Source organism: Oncorhynchus gorbuscha, linkage group LG13 (genome assembly GCF_021184085.1).
Source record: "Oncorhynchus gorbuscha isolate QuinsamMale2020 ecotype Even-year linkage group LG13, OgorEven_v1.0, whole genome shotgun sequence".
Taxonomy (NCBI): Eukaryota; Metazoa; Chordata; class Actinopteri; order Salmoniformes; family Salmonidae; genus Oncorhynchus; species Oncorhynchus gorbuscha.
Genome location: NC_060185.1, coordinates 33,514,335 through 33,536,082, shown reverse-complemented (window position 1 = coordinate 33,536,082; position 21,748 = coordinate 33,514,335). Strand labels below are relative to the sequence as shown.

Genomic DNA, 21,748 nt, shown 5'->3' with positions numbered 1-21,748 from the left:
CTGTCAGATTGTGTGAAGGACCTTCTCTGTCCATTCCAGAATGAGGCCATTGACCTGGTCGCGGGTATAGATGCAATGGGATTCATCCACGGTAAACAACTAGTCAATAATGTTTCAGGAAAACATATAATCTCAACCAATATGCTCATGTGTTGTTGCTGAAGTGTGGCTGCATGCGATTTACTGCATACTCATTTTATTTCACATCCAGCAAGCTCCACTGAAAGGGCAGTAAACCTAACCACTCTGAATTATACTTAATTTAGGGGTAGTTCACATTTAGGTCCAGCCACAATGACACATTTTAAGAGTAAAATATCACACCATGCAACACAAAACAAAAGCCTTGCAAAATCAATCATACTATGTGTGAAAGGGATCTGTATGGCAAATCTGTGGAATGCTGCAGTCTCTTCAATCAGGTTTATAAGTCTTCTGAGAGAAAATATTGATTGGTGAAATGAACTCTCACAATCTCCTCAATACAACAACAGTCTATCTGTGCTGTTTCTAAGATGTCATTTTTGTCTTGGTGGTTTTCAGGATCGTCACAACCCGTGGAAAGGGCTTTCTGGCTATCCGCAAAGCAGGACACGTGCATACAAATCCAGAGCCAAGAGTACAGGGACTACTCAGGCAGAGAGAAGATGGAGGTTCACCTGAATGTGTTAAGGCCATCACACGGACACAATTGCTTTCCTTGGTGAATAAGTCACCAGAGTCTATGGCCAATGAAGGGACATCACTCATCTAAGGTTTCAAGAGTCCTGCCTTGTTTGTAGAATCCAGAGGTGAAGGATAAAGACAGATTCATTAACATGAATGTAGCAAGACAACATACAGTGTGATAGACAAGCTCAATGAACCCACAAGCTAAGAGGCAGTATAGCCTGTGTTGGCTCTCACTGTTTGTATTTGTTTCAATGAATGCAAGCATGGCCTCATTTCCTCTGACAACCACTCTTATTTCCTGTGACATAATCTAGTGTTGGTGCAGGAACCAAGGACCCTAGTCTGTAGCAAAGAGTTTGTATAGCCACTGAACACCTTTGTATTTAAGTAAACATTTCCCCTTCAAGGAGATTCTCTGAATGTGTTTTGTCCTGTAACTCAGTAGGACTGCCAGCGTGCATCACATTGAGTTAAGAGTTTGAATATAAATACAGTGGACATCCCACATAGCACCCTATTCTGTTATTTTGACCAGTGCCCATAGAGCAAGTAATGCACTATGTAGGGAATAGGGTACCTAGGAAGAAACAACCACAACCACTAGTTGGTGTCTCTCTGTGTTGCAGGGCTCCAGATGCTGATAGAGGATAGAGACCGGAGGAACCATGAAGGCTGCTATCAAACTGGTGGAGCGGCAGGGAGTGACTGTTGTAGGTCACATGCCAGACAATGTCTCATTGTAGGTAGGCTAGATTTGATTTAATATGTTGTATCACTGAAAAGTGCAAAAAAATATATACTTTAATCACAACTGCATACTGTAAAGCTTTCTATCTGAATTATTATCAAGTAAAAGTAATGCATATTTGCAGGTGTTGATGCTGTGCCAATTGAGAAGAGGGAGGGAAGTGGATCAAGGAGAAATACAAGCTTTCACTGCATCCCGGAGGAACTACAGATTCAAATTGACAAACAATATTTTGACTCCTTCCAAGAGCTTCGCCAGTTAAATGCTCAAACTCAATGTCATGCAGTTCCGAGCGGGTAGGCAATCTAACTGTGCTGACAAGAATTCTATGTTACTCTAGTATGGTGCTTTATCCAAAAAGTCACTAAGATCATGAATTGCCTTGGAGTGGTGAATGCATTCCATTATTTTGGCTTATATACAAGCACATTGTATATATAGTACCTAGTGAAAATGTAAACAAATTCAATATAAAAATGGATTAGATTTTTTTTCCTATACATCCACATATTCAAATTAAATGAAATTACAGCTGTATATCATTTTGAATAATATTCTACCAACTTTGTACAACTCTTAGGGAAACATACACACCAGTTAATTAGGTACACCACCCTGTTCACAAAAATGGTGTGGTCCTACAGATAGTGAGTCAAGTGGCCATGGGTTGCTATATAAAGCAGGCAGACAGGCATTGAGACATTCAGTTACTGTTAGATTGAAAGTTAGAATGGGCACAACGAGTGACCTAAGCGACTGAGCGTAGCATGAATGTCGGTGCCAGGCGGGCCGGTTCCAGTATCTCAGAAACGACCGGCCTCTTGGGCTTTTTGTGCACAAAAGTGTCTAGACTTTACCGATAATGGTGCGAAAAAATGTATTAAAAAACTCCAGTCGATAGCGACAGTCCTGTGTGCGAAAACAGCTTGTTGATGAGAGAGGCCACAGAAGAAACTACAGGTTTGTGGTGGCAGCATCATATTATGGGTATGCTTGTCACCAGCAGGGACTGGGGATAGGATGAAAATAAAAATGTATGGAGCACAGCCCAGGTAAAAAGTTATAGGAAATCCCAATTCAGTCTTCTGAAAACCTAACCCTGGGATACATTTTTTTTAAATCCAAAAACAATGACCCAAATTGTAATGCCGAAGATGCAATCAGAATGGCTTTCCAATGAGGTGTTGAGTGTTCCTAAATAGTCCGGTCTCCATCCTGACTTATATCTGCTTTAAAAAAAAACAAGACAATTTTTGAATATTTGCTGTCCATCAATGATTCCCAACCAAATGTACTGAGCTTAAGCAATTTTGACAAAAACAATGGATATACAGTATGTTGCCCTAAGAGTTGTGGAAGATTGATAGAATTATTAAAAATGATTCGTAGCTGCCGAAGGTGCTTCCATCAAGAATTAACTCTGGGGTGTGAAATATATATATAAAATATATATATTAAATTACTAAGAAATAAAAAATGAGGATGCATTGATTGCATACTGTATGTCTTCACACGCCAGAGTTAATTATTGATGGAAGCACCTATTCATATGTATGCACTTTTCACTCTGATTATGGTATTCAACTAGAGGGATAATGTAAGATCAGTCATTCAAATATCGCACATCATTAAAAATCAATCATTCTCAGTTATATTATTGTATCTATCTAGTGTAGACGAGGTACATCTGAATAATACACATCTCTCATACTGTATGAATGCAGTTGTGCTGTTAAAAATAGGATTATGTAATCATACTCCTTAGCTAGCATAATGTAACATCCCAGGAAGGAGTCATGAGTTTTAATCTATGCAATGGTTACAAATTGTGCAAAAAACATGTTGGATGGAAACCCTAAACAAAACAACTCTGTAAAGAAATCTAACAGGCCTAATGGCGGAGTGTCTTAAAAATATCCATATTGGGTATTTGAAAACATCCATGATTGTCCATACTCCATAGCTATTAAAGCAGTACCTCGATCACAATTTCTGTCAGGACTCAAGAACTGGAACTGTACAGTATGGAGTACAATGAACCAGAGGAATTTCTATCCGAAACTCTGGATGGGCAAAAATGAGCCAAGCACCACAGGAATCCACATCCAACCAAGAAGCTGTTCTTTCCGGGCCAGCAGAAATTAAAATCAAATGTCTGTGAAGGCAAAAGTCTCCGTCCTGCCTCACTGCAAATTCCATGTCTCTGGGAGTGGTAATGGGTTCTCAGTTTCTCTTCTGAGGAAATGATGCTTTTTGCTTTGTTACCTTTTTACTGTTGTAGTCATGTGTTTGTCTTCATTGACAACAGTTTGACTGTTTCTTCTTTGATGTTGCATACAGGCTGTTTGAATTACTGTTAATTTCTGAAACAAACAAGAAACTTGCATGAAAAAAAGGCTTGTGTGTTTATGTTACTCATACAAGGGTCTGTCTGTAACCTAGTTAGGGTTAACGTGGCAAGAGAACTGATGTTATTCGTATCACATAATGCATGGTGCCATATTTGAACAGTGCACACCTGTGCACTCACTGATAACGTCCCCAATGTGTCTTGATCCACTCTTCTCTATCTCTGCCAGAACGTTGACCTCAAATGCCAATGATGCAACACGGAAGAAAAACTCTTTCACATTTTCCCCTACAACAAGACCAGGAGGGGAAAAAACATGAAGTCACCGCTCTTCTTCAGATGTTTAGACAATTAGTTAACACAAATTATAATACTGTCTTACAAACAAGTAGGCTGCATCCTGTCTTATTGCTACCAGCCTCAACATTGATCTGATGAATTAGCCCACCAACCAGTCAATGATGACAAGGCCCAATACTCTGCTTTGATTTCCTCAGCCAATTTGGTGGCATCCTGTTCAATCTGAGAGTACTGAGCAGGAGACTGAGAAAATAACAGAGAGAAGAGGGAAACACAATGGATATAGAAAACATATTATTATTATTATAATAATATACAGTATTCCATTAATTTTTAGTATCCAGTACATAGTCTGAACTTCGACTTCTGGAAGTTGACATGAGCGGAGAAAACAGATCAATTGTGCCTCTGCAGATTGTATATAAAAAGAGTGAACACATACACTCAGGTCTTTCTTTGTGCCCACCAGGAAAAGCTGAACATTGGTAGGATCATTCTCCTTCAAGGCATCTTCAAGCCACTGCCTGTGGATAAACATAGCGACATTCAAATATGTTAAATGGAATTTACAGAGCACACATGCAGCTGAAATGTGTATTTATACTCATGACAGTTGAATCTAATGTATTTTACCTTGCATGGCCCAAAGATGCCACATCAACTACATCAAACACAATAATAATCGCTGGAAAACAGAATTCACTTCATTAATAAACTCAAACCTCATCAAATCTGTCCCTAAGAACATGGCAACACGTTTTAGGTCGTAATGAATTATATGGAAACATAACAACTGTTCAAAGAGAAAGTTTCCTTACTCTGAGCTCCCCTATAGTAAGTGGAGGCAATACACTTGAACCTCTCCTGCCCCGCAGTGTCCCATCTGTAGAGGAGAGAGATATTGGTGAGTGAAGGGAAACAGATTAGCTCTGGGGATTATTACTGTAGAACACAGCAGTAGATTGAGACTCACAACTGTAAACTGAAAGGCACCCCCAACACTTCAAACCGCTCCATCTCAAAGTCAACACCAATGGTCGCCTTGTAGTTCTTGTCAAATGCATCCTTGCAAAATCTAAAAAGCGTAAATGATTAGGAAAATCTGATAATCTGTACTTGCAAACAACCTATAATAAAACAACCGACGGTATTCCAGTTTGGTGTATGCACTGCATTCCATCTGGTTATTAATTCACCAAAACGGCCCAGTTGACTGATACTACAATCAAGTACTACGCACCAGGAATATCCAAACTTTGCTTACCTATTAATCAGACAGGTTTTTCCCACGGCCAGGTCACCAACCACTATGACCTTAGCTATTTTAAACCTGCTGGTTTAAAATCAGAGGTGCCACAGACAGAGAGACAATCAAAGATCACAATGAGACAACATACCACCCTCATCCCCATAATGCCATAAGGGAACTATCTGTATATCTTGAACATGAAAAGGCTTTGTGGCCTACCCACCCTACTGTGCCAGTGCGTTGCTCCTGGCAGGCAGTCTTCACTTTGAAGTTGAACTCATCTTTAGTTTGCACAGCAGCCTTCTTACTGTAACACTAGATTAGAACATAATGAACACAGCTTTATGAGATTCTTGGCCTAAGCAGCCTAGAGGGCAAAGGAACTAGGTTTGCAAGCCCAGACAGGGTAACACATTCAAATGACTGTTTGACTGCTAGCATGTACTGTATCATGCTTACCTGAGGAAGCTGGGCAATGACGCGGTCCCTTCGAACAGGAGGCAGCACACTCATTGATGGCACTCGGACAGACATTAGGCCAAGATAACAATCATCAGAGGGACCTACAGGGTACAGAATGAATAAGTGGAGGGGGAGAGAGAGAGACTTAGGTTTTGTCAGTGCTTAATTTGTCAATCGGGAGGTGCCGGAACAAAAAGTGAAAGTGAGAGCGGGGTGACTTCGGGAGCTCCAGAAAATCATCTTTATAATAAAGCATTGCATGCATATCATCGCTATGCTATTCTATAAAATCCTTTCACTGTAATTAATATTACCTGATTGAGCTAATCATGTAAATGTAAGTAACTAGAAAGTCAGGGCACCACAAAATAATATTTATAGAGCAGTTAACTTCCAAATAAAGACCTAGTAATATTTTACATCAATAGCAGTCAATATTAATCGTCACCTTATTTCAGTCTCATCATATATCTAACTAATCACACAGAATTACATATACACAGAATGAATCATTCCTTAATTACAAATTACGTCATAAAGGAAAACGTCCCTAGCGGGCGGAACAGATATGACAGCTGGTTACACAAAGAAAAGGGTCTGGGTTTGAGTAAAAGAACGGGAAGACTGAGGAACAACGGGAGAAGCAATGTCTCTATCGTAAATACAGTATCTTATGCATTCTAAATTACCTCCCATTTGGAAACGAAAATGCAATAAATACTTACTCTGAGCTGCGCTTCGGTAGGTTGGTGGTAGATGGAAGGCCGTGTTGCCCAACAGAGTCCTTTGAAGAATGTCTCTGCTGGTAAATTGGATATGTTGTAGTAAAGTCGTTGTGTGGTAGACGGGATACTCTATCTGTTCTTTCCTAGCCCACGTTTGCAGCTGCTGTTGCTAACTCAACGGCTAGGAGGTATCACTTCTGTAGTGAATAAGAGTTCAAAGTTCATACCATTTGCAAACAAAAGCTCACGCTGGAGGTTGGGTTCATTCTGAACCATTCTGACATCGTCCTCATATTCTCGGAACAGGAGGTTACATTTTCGTCAAGGCTTTATATAGTGGAGGGAGAAGGGTGTGTTTGAAAAGTTTTATAACCCATGTCTCTTCACAGGGGCGGGCCACTGATTGAGCAGAGCCCTAACCTTATGAAAACCCAAATCTCTCATTTGGAAGCTAAAATTACATTTCATCTTTTCACCAATAATTTTATATTCAAACATTTAAATTGAACAACAATTCCATGTGAATCCGATAACTACAATATGCAGACTTTCCACTGTAGAGTCAAATTAAGCATTGGGTTTGGTTAACATGACAATTATGAGCAAGAGTAGCCTATGCAACCTGTGGGATGACGCACCACTACACGATTACAATTGACTGATTACAATTTTACGCTACTGCTACTCTCTGTTCATTATATATGCAGTCACTTTAACCATATCTATATGTACATACTACCTCAATCAGCCTGACTAACGGTGTCTGTATGTAGCCTCTCTACTTTTATAGCCTCCCTACTGTTATTATTATTATTTTGCTTACCTATTGTTCACCTAATACCATTTTTGCACTATGGGTTAGAGCCTGTAAGTAAGCATTTCACTGTAGTCTACCTACACCTGTTGTATTCGGCGCACGTGACAAATAAACTTTGATTTGATTAGCCTGAGTCAGTAGCCAGTAACTCCTCTGTTCTGGAGATGATCCACTAATCTCTATTTTAATCCTATTGTTCTGTGCACAAAGAAAATGAATTACTGTAAACTGTTTACAATAATATAGCTAATTCATACTGAACCGATAATAGACTGTAAAACGTATTGTTGCTCTTTATAATTGTAATCATGCTTAATCATATTCCACATGTTAAGAAGCAACTCTAGTCCCTTCAAGAACCAAAACATGTGGACACACTGAAACATGATCTCCCAAAATGGTTTAATAAAAACCGAAGTTGTCTACAAAGGAAAAATAAAAGCTACTAACGAACGGAGTCCATGCTGGGATGTCACTGGAGCTACATACCTTGGAACGGGACAGGATGGCGTTTTTTCGTCACGCGTAATGTTAAACCTTCAGTCAATAAAGAAAAGCTTAGACTTTTAGTTTGGTTTCAAGATTTGAGGTTTTACATAAATGAATCCGAATCTTTCCAAAAAGCTCACCGTATTCGTTCACACCAAATAAGCCAGACCTTCGGAAGTGAGTGGGAAATAACGTAGTCTGCAAATTATTTAGGTGTTTAGGCGGACCTCTGACTCAGCTCCAGGTTCTCATTGGAATTTGGGAAATAAAGTCTTTGCGTGTCGACTCCCCCTGGCGGCAGATATCATTGGACTCAAAGTAGCCCAAACACACATTTAATTTCTCATTTGCTGCAACATGGTTCATTACACCAAATCTTGTAGGCTACAATGCAACATTATAGTCATTGGCGTCATATTCCGGTGATTAGAACGCTGGGTTTTCTGTCCTTTGATATTTACTACAGGCCTATGTTGCCTTGCCACTTTTTCTATTTCTTTGCTCATCGACACTTCCTGTCTCATGGATACATGGTGTCGGGTGTCTTACCAGTAGTAGCCAATGGAAAATTACAATTAGGCAGGGTTTTAACTCCACATCTGGCAAAATACAGAATGTTTTGTTATTTCTTTCCTGGAGGTGGTATAATCATCTTGCATATGCACCAGCATCAATAATCTCGTTAGTTTACACAAAACAGCTCTAGAGGGCGGCATAGATCCATTAAATATTTTATCTTTACGCAATTGGACGATAATTCAAAACAGTTTAACAATGTTTTCCTTCCTTAACTAAGGGTCTTTATTTATTCAACATATCATGAAGATGCGTTCAACAAACAAAAGGCTTTTAAAGAGCTTTAGTGAGGCACATCAAATAAAATTATTCAAATCAGAGATGTCATCTTCGAGTCAAGCAATTGCTTCATAATTTATTATATGTTAAGGTATATTTTACTTTTTACAGTAATATGTCTTTTTTTACTATACAGAATAAAAATATAAAACGCAACATGCAACAATTTCAATGATTTTACTGAGTTACAGTTAATAAGGAAATCAGTCAATTGAAATGAATTTGGCCCTAATCTATGGATTTCACATGACTGGGCAGGGGCACAACCATGGGTGGGCCTGACCTTGGCTGGAACCAGGTCCAGCCAATCAGAATTAGTTTTTCCCCACAAAAGGGCTTTATTACAGACAAAAATACTCCTGTTTCATCAGCTGTCCGGCTGGTCTCAGACGATCCAGCAGGTGAAGAAGCTGGACAAGGTCCTGGGCTGGCGTGGTTACACGTGGTCTGTGGTTGTGAAGGCAGTTGGACGTACTGCCAAATTCTCTAAAAAGATGTTGGAGGCGAAATAGACATTCAAACCTCTGGCAATAGCTCTGGGGGACATTCCTGCAGTCAGCATGCCAATTGGACGTACTGCCAAAGCAATGCAGGCGTAGAAGCACAGTGGCTAGGAAAAACTCCATCAAAACTTGAGACATCTGTGGTAGTACTGTGATACAAAACTGCACATTTGAGTGGCCTTTTATTGCCAGCACAAGGTGCACCTTTGTAATGATCATGCGGTTTAATCTGCTTCTTGACAATCCATCCACCTGACAGGTGTGGCATATTTTGGCAAAATGAGAAATGCCAACTAACAGGAATGTAAACAAATGTGCACACAAAATTGGAGAGAAGTAAGCTTTTTGTGCTTATGGACCATTTCTGGGATCCTTTATTTCAGCTCATGGAACCAAAACTTAACAAAAAAATGCAAAATGTAAAGTATATTTGGCAAGAGCCCGTATAGCTCTTCAAAACTGACCGTTTATTGTACACAGTTGTTCTACAGAGATTTCTGTCCACATCATTCAGTCCAACGTCACATTTATACAGTGTTGGGGAGTAGTGAACTATCTATGTAGTTCAACTAGTATTTTTACTCTATTTTGCAGTAGCTTGGTGGTAGTTGAACTAAATTCAAATCTTTGTAGTGTTTTCAGTAGTTTGTTACTTTTTTTGCCATGTAGTGGTGTAGCTAACTCCTGGAACTGCACACCACTTTTATTTGAAAAAATAAAAGATGGGTGAAGTAGGCAATAATTTCCCATATTTTTTGGCATCAGACCTGCCTCATTCAAATCAAATCAAATTGATATATAAAGCCCTTCTTAGGTCAGCTGATATTTCAATGTGCTGTACAGAACCCAGCCTAAAACCCTAAACAGCAAGCAATGCAGGTGTAGAAGCACGGTGGCTAGGAGTAACTCCATAGAAAAGGCCAAAACTTAAAACCTAGAGGAACCAGGCCGTGAGGGGTGGCCAGTCCTCTTCTGACAGCTTACCGGGGAGAGATTATAACAGAACATGACCAAGAAGTTCAAATATTCATAAATGACCAGCATGGTCAAATAATAATAATCACAGTAGTTGTCGAGGGTGCAACACATCAGCACCTCTACCGCTCCTGCTGTCTCTAGAGAGTTGACACAGCAGGTCTGGGACAGGTAGCACGTCCGGTGAACAGGTCAGGGTTCCATAGCTGCAGGCAGAACAATTGAAACTGGAGCAGCAGCACGGCCATTCACACTTGAAGCGTGTTTAATAAGCTAAATTACACATCCTTACCATATGACCCCAAAGTGATTGGTTCTTGCAATTTGTAGTCTACGTCATATCAGATTTACAATGTTTCTACAAAGTAGTTTAGATTAAATTTGTGTTAACTTTGAAAAAGTAACTTTAGTTACATAATAAAAATATAAATTAAGCGTGCTGTGAAGGGAACGGCACCTCAGTACCTCCAGGCTCTGATCAGGCCCTACACCCAAACAAGGGCACTGCGTTCATCCACCTCTGGCCTGCTCGCCTCCCTACCACTGAGGAAGTACAGTTCCCGCTCAGCCCAATCAAAACTGTTCGCTGCTCTGGCCCCCCCAATGGTGGAACAAACTCCCTCACGACGCCAGGACAGCGGAGTCAATCACCACCTTCCGGAGACACCTGAAACCCCACCTCTTTAAGGAATACTTAGGATAGGATAAGTAATCCCTCTCATCCCCCCCCCCCCCTTTAAGATTTAGATGCACTATTGTAAAGTGACTGTTCCACTGGATGTCATAAGGTGAATGCACCAATTTGTAAGTCGCTCTGGATAAGAGCGTCTGCTAAATTACTTAAATGTAAATGGTGGCTTTAGTGCACCTTACCAATTTCTTCACACTGGAAAAAGTTCGCTTGGTAAACTAAACTCAGCAAAAAAGAAAATGTCCCTTTTTCGGGACCCTGTCTTTCAAAGATAATTTGTAAAAATCCAAATAACTTCACAGATCTTCATTATAAAGGGTTTAAACACGGTTTTCCATGCTTGTTCAATGAATCATAAACAATTAATGAACATGCACCTGTGGAACGGTCGTTAAGACACTAACAGCTTACAGACAGTAGGCAATTAAGGTCACAGTTATGAAAACTTAGGACACGAAAGAGGCCCTTCTACTGACTCTGAAAAACACCAAAAGAAAAATGCCCAGGGTCCCTGCTCATCTGCGTGAACGCGCCTTGGGCATGCTGCAAGGATGCATGAGGACTGCAGATGTAACCAGAGCAATAATTTGCAATGTCCTTAATGTGAGACGCCTAAAACAGAGTTACAGGACGGAGAGCTGATCGTCCTCACAGTGGCAGACCACGTGTAACAACACCTGCACAGGACAATGCATCACACCTGCGGGACAAGTACAGGATGGCAACAACTGCCCGAGTTACACTAGGAACGCACAATCAGTGCTCAGACTGTCCGCAATAGGCTGAGAGAGGCTGAACTGAGGGCTTGTAGTCTGGTGAGGACCTGCCTTACATCACCGGCAACAACGTTGCCTATGGGCACAAACCCACCGTCGCTGGACCAGACAAAAAAAAAAGTGCTCTTCACTGACGAGTCACGGTTTTGTCTCCCCAGGGGTGATGGTCGGATTCGCATTTATCATCGAAGGATACCTGGCCTGGGTATACTGGAAGGATATTGACTTCATTCCGTCAGCAGAGGATGCTTGGTTATTCTTTAAAAGTGGTTTCCTCACCATCTTAAATAAGCATGCGCCATTCAAAAAAATGAGAACCAGGAACAGATATAGCCCTTGGTTCACTCCAGACCTGACTGCCCTTGACCAGCACAAAAACATCCTGTGGCATACTGCATTAGCATCGAACAGCTCCCGCGATATGCAACTTTTCTGGGAAGTTAGGAACCAATATATACAGGCAGTTAGGAAAGCAAAGGCTAGCTTTTTTCAAGCAGATATTTGCATCCTGTAGCACAAACTCCAAAAAGTTCTGGTACACTGTGTAGTCCATGGAGAAAAAGAGCACCTCCTCCCAGCTGCCCACTGCTCTGAGGCTAGGAAACACTGTCACCACCAATAAATCCACAATAATTGAGAATTTCAATAAGCATTTTTTCTACAGCTGGCCATGCTTTCCACCCGGCTACCCCTACCCTGGTCAACAGCCCTGCACCCCCCCAACAGCAACTTGCCCAAGCCTCCCCCATTTCTCCTTCACCCAAATTCAGATTGTTGATGTTCTGAATGAGCTGCTAAATCTGGACACCTACAAATCAGCAGGGCGAGACAATCTGGACCCTCTCTTTCTAAAAATATCCCCTGAAATTGTTGCAACGCCTATTACTAGCCTGTTTAACCTCTCACATCGTCTGAGATCCCCAAAGATCGGAAAGCTGCCGCGGTCTAGACACTCTAGACCCAAACTGCTACAGAACTGCTACAGACCTATATCTATCCTACCCAGTCTTTCTAAGGTCTTCGAAAGCCAAGTTAACAAACAGATCACCGACCATTTCGAATCCCACCGTACCTTCTTCACTATGCAATCTGGTTTCCGAGCTGGTCATGGGTGCACCTCAGCCACGCTCAAAGTCCTAAACGATATAACCGCCATCAATAAGAGACAATACTGTGCAGCTGTATTCATCGACCTGGCCAATGCTTTCGACTCTGTCAATCACCACATTCTTGTCAGCAGACTCAACAGCCTTGGTTTCTCAAATGACTGCCTCGCCTGGTTCACAACTACTTCTCAGATCGATTTGACACACTGAACTTTGAGAGCCTATTGTCCGGACCTCCGGCAGTCTCTATGGGGGTGCCACAGGGTTCAATTCTCGGGCCGACTATTCTCTGTATACAATGATGTCGCTCTTGCTGCTGATGATTCTCTCATCCACCTCTACACAGACGACACCATTCTGTATTCTTCTGGCCCTTCTTTGGACACTGTTAACTAACCTCCAGATGAGCTTCAATGCCATACAACTCTCTTTCCATGGCCTCCAACTGCTCTTAAATGCAATTAAAACTAAATGCATGCTCTTCAACCGATCGCTGCCCACAACTACCCACCTGTCCAGCATCACTACTCTGGACAGCTCTGACTTAGAATATGTGGACAACTACAAATACCTATGTGTCTGGTTAGACTGAAAACTCTCCTTCCAGACTAACATTAAGCATCTCTAATCCAAAATGAAAGAAAGAATTGGCTTCATATTTCGCAATGAAGCATCCTTCACTCATGCTGCCAAACAAACACACCCTCGTTAAATTGACTATCCTACCAATACTTGACTTCGGCGATGTCATTTACAAAATAGCCTCCAACACTCTACTCAGCAAATTGGATGCAGTCCATCACAGTGCCATCCGTTTTGTCACCAAAGCCCCTTATACTACCCACCACTGCGACCTGTATGCTCTCGTTGGCTGGCCCTCGCTTCATATTCGTTTCCAAACCCACTGGCTCCAGGTCATCTAAGTCTTTGCTAGGTAAAGCCCCGCCTTAGCTCACTAGTCACCATAGCAACACCCACCCGTAGCACGCGCTCCAGCAGGTATATTTCACTGGTCATCCCCAAAGCAAACACCTCAGCAGCTTAGCAATCACTGTACACAGCTCATCTGTAAATAGCACACCCAACTACCTCATTCCCATATTGTTTTATTTTGAGCTCTTTTGCACTCCAGTATTTCTACCTGCACATCTCGCACTCCAGTGTTAATGCTAAATTGTAATTATTTCACCACTATGACCTATTTATTGCTTTACCTCCCTAATTTTACTCCATTTGCACACACTGTATATTTTTCTATTGTGTTATTGACTGCACATTTCTTTATCCCATGTGTAACTGTGTTGTTTTTGTTCGCACTGCTTTGCCTGATCTTGGCCAGGTCGAAGTTGTAAGTGAGAACTTGTTCTTAACTGGCCTTCCTGGTTAAATAAAAATGTGAAATAAAATATTTTTTTTTAAACAGCAAGATCTGGCAAATCTGGTGAAGTACATGAGGAGTGGCACTTCAGTACTTAATGCAGCTGGTGGTCACACCAACTGCTGACTGTTACTTTTGACACCCCCTTTTTCAGGGACACATTATTCCATTTCTGTTAGTCACATGTCTGTGGAACTTGTTCAGTTTATGTCTCAGTTGTTGAATCTTATATCCGTACAAATATTTACACGTTAATTTTTCTGAAAATAAACGCAGTCGACAGTGAGAAGAAGCTTTTTTTTTTTTTTTGCTGAGTAGCTTCCCCAACACTGTCTATAGACATACTATGGGGGCTATCCAGGGAAAATTGTTGCGAAGGAACTGCGGTATAGGCACTACTATGGCTAACCCATCCTCTGGACCTGTCCATTTCGGTTTGGTTCACTTTGATAAATAACTTGAAGAGAAGCAATTCTTGTAACCTCAAATAAATTAAAATTGACCTAGCTGTACATTCAGCTACTTTCCAGGGGATACATGCATTTCACTACGTTAGATTTATGGAATGAAAAGAATGGTTGCTGTTGTAAGAATGCCAGTCACCCATGTATTGGTGTTGACCTTTTGAGACCAAACAGGGAAGAATGAAAGTGAAACAGATGTATTGTCTGACAGTTTGTTAGTGTCAGATATTGATTGTATTATAGTACATTTACAAAATCCTATTAGTGGAAATTTCAATAAAACTATGTTGCTAAGCCACACCTGACAGAATTTGTGGGGTGGGATGTACAGCAACCAAGGTGGTCCCGGTTATCCTTGGCAGTTTGTTTCTCTACTGTATGCATGTATGATTGCTAGCATTTTTTCTGTAAAAGAGCATTGCACATGAATCATGTAAATTCCTATATTGTTAACAATTGTATTAGCTATGATCAGAAGCAAAAGTGGCACAGTATCCTGGAAGTAATTTAGTAGGATTCTCTCAGTCAGTGTGAACAGACCAGTCTCTCACTGTATGCTGCCCAGTTAGTGTGAGTGAGGGATCTTCAGCCACAGTGGGCATAATCATCACTATAGGGCATGTACCACTGTCCACATCCTGTCCTGGCCGCCTCTCACAACAACACGAGCCTTTGAGAGCTTTTTTGTTGTTGTTATAATAATAATAATAATAATAATGAAGTCACAGCTTGACACAATGCGATGAGATGTGTAACCGAACAAACACAACATCTGGTATACGATCATGTCACTATCGGTGTCATTCAGTGAGGAACTTTTTGACGTTGTTGTGGGTGCCATTTTGCTCCATGTGAGCCCTGCTCCGGGGGAAGAAGTCGGCGCGGAGAAGACGATAAAAGTAGATCAGGATCATGGTGTTCATGAGAGTCATGGTAACAAGGAAGTAGCCTCCTTTGTCCATCCAGGAGTAGTTCTGGACGATGTAATATGTGAGGTAGAACTGTGCGCTGAGGCGGAAGACGATGTAGGTGAAGAGGTTGAGGAACTTATTGATTTGGTACAGAGGGGACGACTGCTGTGATGCTAGCTTCAGCATTAGCCTCAAATGCAGGGTGACACTGTTAACCTCCACAAAGAGAGCTACCACAGCACCGGCCACGTAGAGGTGCGAGTACAGAGAATACAGGAAGCACCAGAGCACCTGAGGAAGGGAAGGACAGAGAGAAAGTAGTTAATATATACCAATGGCACTCTGCCACCTTACTGCTGTAAGGCAATTGGGATACTGTAATCTTTGCAATAGTAAAACTGGGGAAAAATTGACAATTTATATTGAATATACTGTATGATTAATGGCTCACCAAAAAAACACTAATCAACCAACTAGTGGTCAGAATATTGGGACAAATACTACATGACTAAAAGTATGTGGACAACTGCTTGTCTCATTCCAAAATCATGATCATTAATATAGAGTTGATCCCTTTGCTGCTATAACAGCCTCCACTCTTCTGGGAAGGCTTTCCACTAGATGTTGGAACATTGCTTCCATTCAGTCACAAGAGCATTAGTGAAGTCCGGTACTGATGTTGGGCGATTAGGCCTGGCTCGCAGTCGGCATTCGAATTCATCCCAAAGGTGTTTGATAGGGGTTGAGGTCAGGGCTCTGCAGGCCAGTCAAGTTCTTCCACACCGATCGACAAACTATTCTTTATGGACCTCGCTATGTGCACGGGAGCATTGTCATGCTGAAACAGGAAAGAGCCTTCCCCAAACGGTTGCCACAAAGTTTGAAGCACATAATCAGCTGGCAGGGGTGGGCAATTCCAGTCCTCGGGGGCCTGATTGGGGTCACAGTTTTGCCCCAGCTAATACACCAGACTCCAATAATCACCTAATCATGACCTTCAGTTTAGAATGCAATTTGATTAAATCAGCTGCGTTTGCTAGGAATGGAGATTGTATGCTGTAGCATTAAGGTTTCCCTTCACTGGAAATCAGGGGCAAGCTCGAACCATGAAAAACCACCCAGACCATTATTCCTCCTCCACCAAACTTTACAGTTGGCACTATGCATTTGGGCAGGTAGCCTTCTCCTGGCATCCACTAAACCCAGATTTATCCGTCGGACTGCCAGATGATGAAGCGTGATTCATCACTCCAGAGAATGTGCTTCCACTGCTCCAGAGTCCAATGGTGGCGAGCTTTACACCACTCCAGCCAACGCTTGGCATTGCGCATGGTGATCTTAGGCCATGAAATCCCATTTAATGAAGTTCCCGATGAACAGTTTGTGTGCTGACGTTGCTTACAGAGGTAGTTTGGAACTCAGTAGGGAGTGTTGCAACCGAGGACAGACGATTTTTACACACTACGAGCTTCAGCACATGGCGGTCCCGTTCTGTGAGCCGTTGTTGCTCCTAGACGTTTCCACTTCACAATAACAGTACTTACAGTTGACTGGGGCAGCTCTAGCAGGGCAGACATTTGACGAACTGACTTGATGGAAAGGTGGCATCCTATGACGGTGCCACGTTGAAAGTCACTGAGCTCTTCAGTAAGACTATTCTACTGCCAATGTTTGTTTATGGAGAGTGCATGGCTAGGTGCTCGATTTTATACACCTGTCAGCAATGTGTGGCTTAAATAGCAGAATCCACTCATTTGAAGGGGTGTCCACATACATTTGTATATATAGTGTACACTGACTAATCGGAGACACAGGGAAGCTCAGCTCAGCTCAATGTGTGCCTCAGATCAGTGGCAAGATGCCCTGTGTTCAACACAACACACATCCCCCCACACAATGGTGGGTGTTGTTCGCCTGTCAGGGATAGGCACACAGGAGCGTTCATTTAGATTACAGAATATGCCCTCACTGTGGCACCTTTAAAATGTCACTACTGACATAGTAAAATCCCCCTAGAAGGAGTGTGATTCCTCTTAGCACCATACAATATTAAGATGTTATCTGCAAAATTCCTTCACAGCTCACATTGTTTCAATTCACTTCACTTAGCTTGAAGTGAAACAAAGCGTGAGCGCAGCGATCAGTCTGTTTTCACAAGGTCATAAAACAAAACCAGTCAATTAAAATACTGCATCTAACCTTCAGACACAATCTAGCATTAGCTGCTGTAACAAACAAAACCAAAAATATATCATTTTAAAAAAGAGGCCATATTTAGATTCTTACCAGGTACAAACTGAAACAAAAAGGTAAATTATCTTACCAGAACATGATGAATTAAGAACTCCCAGGATCCTCTTGCATGTCCAGTTAGAATGATGTCACCTGCATCTTGTACAAAGTATCCTGTCAAAAAAAAGTAAAGAGCAATGCCTCAGTCGAGGCCTTTTGAGCATTCTAAATAAAATGGTATTCATCACAAACAGGTGTAGACTTAGTGAAATGCTTACTTATGGGCCCTTCCCAACAATGCCATGAAAAAAATTCCATTGTTTTACTTTTAGATGTGTGTATTGTTAGACACTACTGCACTGTTGAAGCTAGGAACACAAGCATTTCGCTACACCCACAAACATCTGCTAAATGTGTGTATGTGACCAATAAAATGTGATTTGAAAAGTAAAACGCGTAATAATAAATACACAATGAGTAATGATAACTTTGCTATATACACGGGATACCAGTACAGAGTTGATCTAAGAGCTATCTAATCTTAGGCCACGTTCCAACATGCATTCCAGCATACCTCTTTGAATGCATGCCCAATACATTGCTTCATTCAAATTCTATGCTAGTGTGGATATCGGAACAGAGATTCTATTTCTATGGAGATTCTATTTCTATGGATTACTTATCAAGGTCCAAACAACAGAGGAGGCCATCTAAATGGTTGATAACAGTAGTACCATAAACAAAATAGTCAGGACTTCCCTGTCCTACATATATCAGCGGAGAGAAATATATTGGACCGTACTGGCATTGTCCATCCTAATTATCAGCACCATGGACATATGTTACACTTGAAAGGAAAACACAGGGAAACCGCTTTGGACTGCATTTCAAAAATGAGTGTTGTGTGAACCTCTATAAATGGCGATCTGTCTCAATGGAATGGAAGGTTTGCGGCTGTCAGGCTGGCTCTCCTCAGACCTGCAGCTTCAGTTACATGCATGCGAGACACACAAAATAATAACATCAACACTAGTCACATCTCGTCATCACATCTTTCAGCAGGGCTGTTGACTGCTGGGTCTTTAGGGGTTTCGTTTTGGTGCCCATAGCAATCAAGCCAGACTGAAGCCATCATAACAAAAAGTTGAAGTGTTTACAGACTCCCCACAATGAACCCCACTCTTCCACACCATTTGTGGTCAATGTTAATGAATTCCCAGTTTACCTTTAATTAACCCTTTCAAACACAGGTCTTTTAGCAGCCATCTTAAAGGGGTAGTGACTGACCTGATGAGATGCAGATGAGCATGTAGGCCGGGGCCGTGTAGAAGGAGTGAATGTTGGTTGCCAACTCAGGCGAAATGATCACACTGGAAAGGACAGGGATACATGATTATGGACAGTGAAGTCAGAGTTCCTCTCATTCAGACACAGGGCTCAATGTGGAGCAGGGTTTCCCAAACGTGGTCCTGTTGGCCCGTTGCGGTTTTTCGCCCTAGCACTACACAGCTGATTCAAATGACCAAATCATCATCAAGCTTTGATTATTTGAAAATCAGCTGTGTAGTGCTCGGGCAAAAACTAAAGCGTGCAACCAGGGGGAGGCCCCAGGAGCAAGCTTGGTAAACCCTGCTGTAGAGAATAGCCTGACTAAGCACAGACTTAATATAATGATCTGGTAACAGCGATTCTCCTGCTTCTTTACAAGATGCTTTGTGCCTTCACAAGGTCAATAGCAAAGTCTACGGTGAGACAGTAGATTCCCTTGATAATGCATGACCTGATGATGTCTAGCAGGTCAGGGTGAACACGTATGGCAATAATCAGTAAACTACATGAACAGCAGCTTGTCGAATATAACTGCTTTCACTTTATAAAACATCTATTACTAGCCTAAATTGTATAGCCTGTCCATGTGTTGTCAACTATCCAAGTAGTATAGGTACTGTGTAGTATATATATATACATATATACGTATATATATATATGTATACACACATATGTATACACACACATGTAGATATATACATATGTGTGTATATATATACACATACATACATGTATATACATATAAATGTATGTACATATACATGTATATACATGTATATACATATACACATATACATGTATACACATATACATATATACACGTATATACACGTATATACATGTATATATATATACATATATATATATACATATATATATACACGTATATACATGTATATATATATATTCATATATATATATATATATATATACACATATATATACACGTATATACATATACATATATATATATACACGTATATACATACATATACATACATATATATATACACACACACATGTAGATATATATATATACACACACACATGTAGATATATACATATATGTATATATACACATACATACATGTATATACATATACATGTATATACATATACATGTATACACATATACATATATACACATACATACACGTATATACATATACATACACGTATATACATATACACGTATATACATATACACGTATATACATGTATATACATACACGTATATACACGTATATACACGTATATACACGTATATACACGTATATACACATATATACACGTATATACACGTATATACACGTATATACACGTATATACACGTACACGTATATACATATACACGTATATACACGTATATACACGTATATACATATACACGTATATACACGTATATACACGTACATGTATATACATATACACGTATATACACGTATATACATATACACGTATATACACGTATATACACGTATATACACATACACGTATATACACGTATATACACATACACGTATATACACGTATATACACATACACGTATATACACGTATATACACATACACGTATATACACATACACGTATATACACATACACACGTATATACACATACACACGTGTATATACACACGTATATACACATACACACGTATATACACATACACACGTATATACACATACACGTATATACACATACACGTATATACACATACACACGTATATACACATACACGTATATACACATATATACATATACACGTATATACATATACACGTATATACATATACACGTATATACATGTACATATATACATGTATATACATATACACGTATATACATATACACGTATATACACGTATATACATATACACGTATATACACGTATACACACATATACATGTATATACACACATACATGTGTATACACACATATACACGTATACACACATATACACGTATACACACATATACACGTATATACACGTATACACACATACACGTATATACACGTATATACACGTATATACATATACATACACGTATATACATATACATGTATATACACGTATATACATATACATGTATATACACGTATATACAATAACGTATATACACGTATATACATATACGTATATACACGTATATACATATACATATGTATACGTATATACATATACATATATACACGTAAATACATATATACATATACATATATACACGTATATACATATACATACATACACGTATATACATACATGTATATACATACATGTATATACATATACATATATACATATACATATATACATACATGTATATACATATACATATATACATACATACATACACGTATACATACATATATACATATACACATACACATATACATATACATATATACACGTATATATACGTATATACACGTATATACACGTATATACACGTATATACATATACACGTATATACACGTATTTACACGTATATACACATACATATATATACACGTATATACATATACGTATATACACGTATATACATATATACACGTATATACATATACATATATACACATATATACATATACATATATACACATACATATATACACATATATACATATACATATACACACACGTATATACATATACATATATACACATACATATATACACATATATACATATACATATACACACACGTATATACA

At 40.0% G+C, this 21,748-nt stretch overlaps 2 protein-coding genes across 7 annotated transcripts in view; both read right to left on the bottom strand.

Annotated features, from left to right (window-relative positions):
• Positions 1-3,207: 3,207 nt before the first annotated feature.
• Positions 3,208-8,488, bottom strand: LOC123992752 (ras-related protein Rab-34-like). 6 transcript variants are annotated; one of them, XM_046294238.1, is made up of 14 exons: positions 7,953-8,488; positions 7,813-7,860; positions 6,734-6,833; positions 6,507-6,583; positions 5,779-5,882; positions 5,543-5,634; positions 5,335-5,403; positions 5,044-5,145; positions 4,889-4,953; positions 4,704-4,755; positions 4,513-4,594; positions 4,223-4,313; positions 3,939-4,058; positions 3,208-3,783 (listed from the first exon to the last, which is right to left on the bottom strand). In XM_046294238.1, the coding sequence occupies exons 5-14, from the start codon at positions 5,851-5,853 to the stop codon at positions 3,716-3,718; spliced, it is 816 nt and encodes a 271-aa protein (XP_046150194.1). In that variant the 5' UTR covers positions 5,854-5,882; positions 6,507-6,583; positions 6,734-6,833; positions 7,813-7,860; positions 7,953-8,488; the 3' UTR covers positions 3,208-3,715. The 6 variants fall into 6 exon arrangements, with proteins under 6 accessions (XP_046150194.1, XP_046150192.1, XP_046150196.1 ...); XM_046294236.1 differs by lacking the exon at positions 6,734-6,833; XM_046294240.1 differs by lacking the exon at positions 6,734-6,833 and having other exon boundaries at positions 3,951-4,058.
• A 5,832-nt stretch (positions 8,489-14,320) lies between these two features.
• Positions 14,321-21,748, bottom strand: part of LOC123992751 (TLC domain-containing protein 1-like) — an 18,277-nt gene continuing 10,849 nt past the window's right edge. The window contains exons 2-4 of the mRNA XM_046294235.1: positions 18,991-19,073; positions 17,795-17,877; positions 14,321-15,762 (exon numbers count right to left, since the gene is read on the bottom strand). Of these exons, the coding sequence (XP_046150191.1) occupies positions 15,361-15,762; positions 17,795-17,877; positions 18,991-19,073 (568 nt within the window). The 3' untranslated portion in view covers positions 14,321-15,360. The remainder of the gene's footprint in view (positions 15,763-17,794; positions 17,878-18,990; positions 19,074-21,748) is intronic.

Bases quoted from the DNA above. Each gene is read 5' to 3' on its own strand.
- LOC123992752 (XM_046294238.1), bottom strand. From the start codon at position 5,853: ATGTCTGTCCGAGTGCCATCAATGAGTGTGCTGCCTCCTGTTCGAAGG. The intron at 5,146-5,334 runs GTAAGCAAAGTT...TACGCTTTTTAG, and splicing joins AAAACCTGTCTGATTAATAG to ATTTTGCAAGGATGCATTTG. The intron at 4,595-4,703 runs GTAAAATACATT...GTTTATCCACAG, and splicing joins GCATCTTTGGGCCATGCAAG to GCAGTGGCTTGAAGATGCCT.